Below are 8,424 nucleotides of genomic sequence, written 5' to 3'. Positions count from 1 at the left end.
AGGTTACAGTCACCTTGGACTTGTTTTGTGGAAAGGGAGGGCATCCATGGGTTTAAGCCAGCCATACATTATACAACTTTCTGGTTCAATGTCCTTTAACCATGTAGTGCAAGGGCCTGCCTGATTGCATACAGAAATTGCAAGTTGCTATTTTATGGTTTTGGCAGGTCTAAAGAAAAATTGTACAATGTATGGCCAGCCTTAGAGTACATCTCAGATGATATCAGTGACCTTATTTTCACCAGCACTGACATATACACTAAATATAGTCAAAACTATTTGTAACAAAACACAATACCACAAGAACGTATTAAAGGGCAACACCTTTTTATTTTTTTAACTTTAGAAGAAATAAAATAAAAAAAACAAAAAAAAAAAAACAGCAGATGGTCACAACAATTTAGTCATTTTTCAAAACCACATAAACCGTAAGTACAAAAGCACCACTAATTATTGCTATAGAAAATGGCATGGAAAAATTCATAAATGCACAGTAAAAAACAACGTCACTATATGCACAAGACTTTTTTTTAGTTTTGTTTTTAAAAGCGATAAAAGTAGATATGTAATACAGCCTCAAACACACCCACTAGAGCTACTGTTGATATTCTTAAAACTTGCAGACAAAGAAACTGAATCAGCAAAGCATGAATAATGAAGAGGAAAAAACGTTCATGTACATTATATATATGTAAAAGTTAAACTACCGTAGTCCTAAAAAAATTAGCATTTACAAAATACTTGAGAAAAATATTTTTTTTTCTTAAAGTTCTTCAAGAGGTACGTAAAATCAACGAAAATTTCCATGACCAAGTTATTCTGTCTCATCTTCCGCTGCTTCAGTTTTCTGTTCCTGGGTTAAAAAGGAGAAAAAAGAAATATAAAACCAATTAATTGCTGCAATGCACATAGACAACTTTAGCCTTTCTATTTTAGCTCCTAACTCAACTAGAATAGCAAGCTAATATACAGTGTGAAAAGAGAGTGTTTTAGTCTATAAAAAAATACTGTCCATTGTCACTTGGTGCACTCTCTGGACAAACCCAAGAAGCCTTACCTGAAAGCTTCATTTTCCACACAGAAAAAAGAACCACACTGCTAGCTCTCTATGCACTGCACACAAACATGATCTACCGTACCCTTCACTTTAACTGTTTCAATCTGCCCTTTTATTGACAGTGTGCTGGGCAGGGCACTTCTGGATGTGGAAACATTAACAGTTGAGCGAGAGATGTGAATCTGTAATAACATCATGGGCAATAAAAAGAAGTATTATGAACATGCAATCCAATGGTTGTACAGCTAATTAAAAACACCACCATTGATTCAATCTTTAAAATGTACCTCATCAGCTCTATTTTCACCATTTTCAGAGGGAGCAGTACCTTCCTTTCCAGCTTCTTGTTTTTCTTCCTTCTTCCCTTTAGCACCTTTGTTTGCCTTTGTGCCTGGCTCCTTCTGCAAAGGACAAGTGGAAAATGGACGTTACATACATGAAACAATCATGTTCCAACAGCAAACCTATAAGCATGTGTGTGCATAGCTTGAATCTAGTAAACCACTCCCCCTAGGGTCAGCATATTTTTTTTTTGGAACCACACATTAAAAATGTATGATTGTTCCTGACCCTCAAACACATTCCACATAGTTGCTAATACAACCCAAATAAATACATACTGTATGTCATCTTAAAACATCAAAGATATTTAAATTCTTTGTGGGACATGGTTTCCCCAAAGTACTTAATCGCACAGTTCAGTCATTACGTGTGCCACTGCCAAAAATTCCTCTGAATATTTAACAGTATTTGTAATGACCAAATATGGTTACCCCCTGTACAAAATTACAACCTATACATTGGAATGACTTCTCTTTACTGAACACTTTAAAACCAGGGGCATGCACTACCACCTGTAGTAAATTCCATTTCTTATCATTAACCCATTGGCGCCGTCGCCCCCTGGCCCTTTATGGGGTTTTAGATGCCGGGAGGTGGGGTTTAAGGTCCTGTGACTGGCAAGCTACTGATCGCAAGCAGACTTTCGTTAGCCACCAGAACGCTCTCAGCACAGCAGTTTTTTTGTGTGTGGAATATTGCACGCAAATATGCGACCAATCAGCAGCAAGGACCACCTGCCGAGAGGCCGCATATTTGCATGCTGTCGGCGCCAAGAGGTTAAAAAGCCTGTTTATAGAAATGCCAAAAAAATGTATAGTGGACATGGATGACACATAGTCATATATGGTAGCAATTCTACATTTATTTGATGTGCAACATATTATACATGTTCTATACTACCCATTATTTCATACATATTACATTTTCACTTTGACTCGAGCAAAGCTTCTATGTTTCAGCATAACACCTAGTCAACAAGCATTGAATAGGTCAAAAAGCTGGATCGGCTGCTCCCAAAGTAAAAGTATAGAGAAAACTCTTTTTATTTTGTTTTTTTAAGTTGAGTGGAGAAGGATGAGAACACCCATTAGTTTTTGTTATTGCTGTCCTGTTTCCATTATCATTGAAAGTAAAAAAATAAAATAAAAATAATCCCAAAATTTCGGGTTTTCCCCAGAAGAGTAATAGAGGAGAAATCTTCCAATGGGAACACTAGTTTTGGTGACCACTTCCTCTTTTGGCTATGGGACATGAAGTGAAGGTAAATCTTCCCAATGGGGATACAGATGACGGAAAAAAAAAAAAATAATAAAAAAAAAAAATAATCTAACGGGTTACTGCTCTCCCTACTCTATCCAAAATGATATGTTTTTTTAACCCAACAGAAGTATAGGAATGTCTCCAATGGAGCATTCTATAGCAGTAAAACCTGACAGGAGTGCTAGACTTTCCCCACTCTATCCAAAACAATAGCTATACACACACACACACACACACACACACACACACACACACACACACACACACAAAAGTTGTTAAACATTTTCCAGTACAAATCTCCAACTCAGAAATTCTATGTCCAGAAACATAGGAACAAAGCTATAAACTACTAAAAATGCTAAGTCTTTAGCTTATGTACTTGGAAGAATACCTTGGCTGCAGGTTTCTTTGGTTTTGCATCAGGTTTAGAAGAGGCAGGTTTCTAAAAACAAGAAAAAAAATAAAAATCAGAAAGAGGTCTTGTACGAACTTGTTAATCAATCATGAAACAGACTTTAAAAAAAAAAAAAGATAATAGCTACAGTATGTATTTGTGCACTTTATATAGAACTCCGACAACAACATTTTCCTACCCCAAAGAACTACCTTTTACCAACATTTCACCATATATAGCATCAGAATCACCAATGGCAATTGTAAGTATACACAGGATTTCCCTTGTTCAACTGGTAAAGTATACTGTAATGTAAAACAAGGCTTTTCTTTTTCCTTTAGATTTGGATAAAGTTGAGGAGAGCTAGTTTTTATTTATTTTTCATTTATGATGTCCCAGGTCTGAAAATGTTAGGCCGCGTACACACGCGGGGACTGTTCGCCCAACTTTGTCCGCTGAACAGTGTTTCGGCGGACAGTCCGCTCGTGTGTGGGCTTTCAGCGGACAGTTTCAGCGAACAGTCCGCTGAACAAGGTTTTTCGGAAATTCCGAAAAACTGTCCGCTGAAACTTTGTTTCAGCGAACAGTCCCCTCGTGTGTAGGCTTGTTCGTCAAACTAAGTTCCGCGCATGCTCAGAAAGGATTTACACGCCGAAAGTTATAATGCAGTGTATAGGACGTCGTATTTTTCGTCCCGTCGTACGTGCCGTTCACGTCATCGCGCACGGTTTCAGCAAACTGTTCGTTCGTCGTGTGTGGCCATATCCGTCCATGCTAATTTTGAGCGGACTGTTTGCCGAAACTGTTTGACGGACAAAGTTGGGCGAACAGTCCCCGCGTGTGTACGCGGCCTTAGAGTTGTCACCAGGGCAAGAGGTGTGGGGAAATAATTCAATGATTGCAAAAGTTCTAGTGACAACCAAGATAGAAAAAACCCTCACTTTGAGGGGGATTTCCTTCCATTTCCAGAATGGAAAAAAAAACCCCCCACCAAACTCCTTACTGGGACAGTAGTCTTTTAAAACTAATAACGTTTTGGCTATGCATACACTTTAAGCTGGCCATACTCATGATATTTTGACAAGTTTTTATTCCTTTTTTATATATAATACAATAATCTTTCTATGTTTTAGGCCCCTTTCACACTTCACATAGTAGGGAACTTGTGTTTTGTGTGGGCAATTTTTACTTGTTGAGCATAGGGCATAAGGAAGCTCCTGCTCCTTTTTAAGCGTCACACGATTATTAAAACACATGTTTTGCCACAATTGCGACGCTATTCTGTTGAGTGATAATGAATGAATGGCATTCAACCCAAACACGTGTCTTACAGCAATTGCCATAAGATTTGGAGTCACAGCAATTCCAAATTGTGTGCCCAGAATGAATGGGGTCTTAATGCTACTGGAAAAATTGATCGCTGATGCTTTCGTTTTTTTCCTGTTTGGATTGCATTTCAATTTGGTCTTTTAATAAGCAGTTTTAAAGCAGTCAATTTACTGTCCAAATTTTACTTCACAAATCTACAGAATCCTAGTGGTCAATCAAACTTGGAAGTGGTGGATTACTTCGTTTTTGGAGACTACTTGTGTTCATATCCCCAGTGGCTCAAAGGTGTTTAAAAAAATATGGTCAGCTTTACACGTGACCCTCCGTTAATAAGCAGGAGCAGGCACCATTAAGTTAACCTTAGAACAAAAGTGTAACTGTAGAAAGCTGCCCTCTACAATTAAGCTCTTCTCAAGCAAAAACCCATTAGAGTAGAAGCGTCAATAAATTGCCTAGGTACCAGGGAGAGGTACATATAGTTATTAAATTGCAGTGCAACTTTCTTTATTGTGGACTAGCGGAGAACTGGCAACCTGGACCGAGCATCTGGGGAAAGGGTATTTGGAGCAGACCAGTAGATCGACTTCACATGTATTGCTTGTGACTAGGCCATCATTATCAGCAGAAGATAAACAAATATAGCTAACTCTATTTAAAGGATGGATACACATTCAAATGGAATGCATTAAAGTCCCACGGAATTTTATAAATGCCGGAACAGACGAAAGTCACACTTTCCCTCGTGATGGCTTTATATTTTGAAATAAATCCTTCTATAGGGATATCACAGATTGTAACTACACATTTCATTTGTGCTGCTCAGACATTTTTTTTAGTGAAAGAGGGCATAATATGCCGAACATGAAGCAGGCACAAAATATCCATAAAGAACAGTCAACTTAGGAAACAGGAACTTGAGAACAAAAAAATGCCACTGGGGAATGCAAGAGAACACTTGAAGGATTCAACAAATGTTCTTAAAAGTGTTCTTCAGTCTAAACTTACGTGTAACATTGGTTAGTATTCCAGAGCAATGGAACGTTAAGTTTTCACTTATTGTGGTTAACAGGTTTTACATTACACTAGTAAGACCCACTAATCAATGTGCTGCAGCTAATGGTAAATCATTAGCTCTTAACCACCTCAATACAGGGCACTTACACCCTGTTCCTGCCCAGGCCATTTTTCAGTTTTCAGCGCAATCACACTTATTTTAGGAAAAACTAAAAGACCAAAAAATTAAAATAAATAAATGTTTCTTAGTTTCTGCCAGTGAATAAGTAATTTTTCTCCTTCACTGATGGGGCATGAATATTCCACACTTATGGGCACTGATAGGTGGCATTGATGAGCAGTAGTGATTGGCATCACTAATGACCACTGAATTGGCAATTGTGGGCACCGATTGCTGGCAGTGGTGGGCACACAGTTCTGGCACTTATTTGTAATCAGTGCCCCGATTACATCCCTAGATGTCCTCTGAGGAGATGCTGCTGATCGGCTCTCCTCACACTGTCAGTGTGAGGCAAGGAGCGCAGATTACCAGCATCTCCATGTTTACATGTGACCGACTGGCTGTGATTGGACACAGCTGATCACATAGTTAAAGAGCCGCAGATCGCAACGTGGTCGTCATATGACGTCCACCCAGAACGAGAGCCGACTCTTGTTTGACGTCTGGCAGGAGGTTAAAGAAAGCCTTTTGGTAAATTATGTACTCACAAAGTGAATTCTGTGTCTCAGTAATGGCCAGCGAGCATTGCTGAATCCCATATCAGTCATTTCAAGTTCACATTTTTAATAATCATTATTAGATTTGGTTTGTGCAGTATAGTTTCCAGGGTACTATTTCCACCTGTCTTAACAAAATTTGCACTTATCCTTTGAATAATAAGCTTGACTCGACACTTCACAACAAATGCCACAAGGTAAATCCCCATAAACACACCGAAAAACGTATTGCAAATAAAAACTTACTGCAGACAGTCTTGCCGATCTTCTTGTAGGCTTTAAAAAAATAAATAAATAATGTCATTATCACAAGCATAAATTACTAATCTACTCAGATTTTTATTTATTTTTTGCTAAAAGAAGCCAAACCACAAGACATTCAATACATATGTCATAGAATTAGCTTACAAACAAAATTAAAATGTAGATACTCAATTTTACCGCTAAGGCCTCATGCACACTGAGCATTTGCTCAGCTCCTGGCAGAGAAAAGCTGCTTAAAAAACTAGCTCAAAGCCATGTTTTGCACACGTGTTTGAGTGTTTATGGATTCTATTGGTGAGCATATTGATTTTTTTCTGCCTTTTGGAATGAATGAAAACTCAAGCACTAAATGCTTTTATGCACGTCTGTTTTTTTTCCCCTGTCCTGAACACTCTGGTGATGTTTTCTTTTTTTCAGTCTGTAAACACACTTCTAATGTACTTGTAAATGCCTATATTTGTACGGATGCATAAGCTAGCTTTTAGGTGTGTACAGGCAGAAAAAAAAAAAACTAAAAAAAAACTAAAAAAAGTCAAATGCATGTAAAAGTTTTTGTTTTTAAATGCTTGTGTGCATGAAGCTTAAATGAAGAAATCTGATATGGCTATCCACTTTTATGGTAGTGCAGTAATTCACCTTGAGGTGTAATTTATTGACATATAAAACACAGAGGGAATTCAATAAAACTGCTGTGCCACTTTTGTGGCGTGAATACAGTTTGTTAAGGTCTTTTACCAAATACATGAAGCTTTGCGACCTTTTGGTTCTGACAGACTAGTGCACCAAATTCAGGAAGTTCTAAAATGTGCCACTTTTACATTGTGTCTCAATGAAATGTGGCAAAATGTAAAAAAAAAAAAAAAAAAAAAAAAGAAGCTAATTAAACCATACAGGGCGAAAAACTGGCTCGGGCAGATTTTGGGAAGTGTCCCAAAAGCATTCTAAAAGTGACACAGCATGAGACAAGTTCAAGTAAAAATTATAGACAGGTACATGAATTTGTCCCATTGTTCACCACCTTTTGGAATGCATGAGAGAGAATCTTCGCACAATCTGTCTGCGCCAATCTTTATGGATTATTAGGGACAATGCTATATTATAAAAGCAACATACTTACATGCTACCACTTAGAAAACCGTAAAAATGCTTCCTTTGAAACCAAACTTATTTAGAAACATTAAATAAGAAAAAGGTGCTTAGGTTTTCAGGAGACATTTAAATTATAAATTCCAACTGTACCTCTTGTTTAGTTACTTTGCCGGCATCCTTGGCTTCGGCTCCTTCTGGAGACTGCAATAAAAGAAAAAAAAATTATGAATAAACAGTCTGGAAAAAAAAAAAAAAAAGAATCCTGTAGGGGTTTGAATGCAAAATATCATTTTTTAAAGTACGCCTCTGGTTGGCAACTGTTTAGGCAACAGATGATTCCTCAGGTCCCGTTCATACAATAAACCCATTCTGTTTAATTCTGGACCATTCCAAGTACAGAAGTCGGCTGCAAAGCACACTGGATATGACATGATTATTTCAATTTTAATATTGAATTTTTACTGTTTCAGAATCTGGCTGCTCCGGTTTTGATAAAGGTCCCCCCATGATCCTATTGTTATACAGGTGTCTACTGTCTGCAATCTCTACAGGAAAGTCGAGGTAGAAGCTGATAAAATAATATATTGTAAATTTTAACTTTTAATACCATTATAGAAGAGTAAAACACTTTTTTGTAAAGGCAATGACACATTGTATAATTCAGTAGGCATTCACTCCATTATAAAATCCAGAAGGAATTGTTAAAAAGGGTACACTTCATTTAAAATATAGTCCTGTAATTTTAAACTCACGCAAGGGGCTTTGGCTGCATGCTAAATAGTTCTTATTTTTTGATTCTCCTTGTGGCAGTAATTAGGTCTTTGCAGTTGTCCTGCTCAACAAGCTACTAGAATTTCCAGAATTCTTGTTTGCTAAATGAATAGATGAAATTGGGCCTGCAAAAATGTAATCTGGCGAGTTCACTGGCTCAAGCACTGCCTCCTCTTAACCCATTGTA

The 8,424-nt window shown here is 37.6% G+C and overlaps 1 protein-coding gene across 2 annotated transcripts in view; it reads right to left on the bottom strand.

The window, feature by feature from the left end:
* Positions 1-310: 310 nt before the first annotated feature.
* The window catches only part of HMGN3 (high mobility group nucleosomal binding domain 3), a 19,662-nt gene continuing 11,548 nt past the window's right edge, over positions 311-8,424 (bottom strand). The window contains exons 2-7 of one of the 2 annotated variants that reach the window (XM_077487343.1): positions 7,617-7,667; positions 6,360-6,389; positions 3,051-3,101; positions 1,345-1,458; positions 1,140-1,239; positions 311-853 (exon numbers count right to left, since the gene is read on the bottom strand). In XM_077487343.1, the coding sequence (XP_077343469.1) occupies positions 840-853; positions 1,140-1,239; positions 1,345-1,458; positions 3,051-3,101; positions 6,360-6,389; positions 7,617-7,667 (360 nt within the window). In that variant the 3' untranslated portion in view covers positions 311-839. The remainder of the gene's footprint in view (positions 854-1,139; positions 1,240-1,344; positions 1,459-3,050; positions 3,102-6,359; positions 6,390-7,616; positions 7,668-8,424) is intronic. The other variant, XM_077487344.1, reaches the window with a different exon arrangement.

This window comes from Lithobates pipiens, unplaced genomic scaffold (genome assembly GCF_037356315.1).
Source record: "Lithobates pipiens isolate NorthernLeopardFrog02 unplaced genomic scaffold, aLitPip1_a1.2 Scaffold_18, whole genome shotgun sequence".
NCBI lineage: Eukaryota > Metazoa > Chordata > Amphibia > Anura > Ranidae > Lithobates > Lithobates pipiens.
This window is presented reverse-complemented; position numbering and strand designations above follow the sequence as displayed.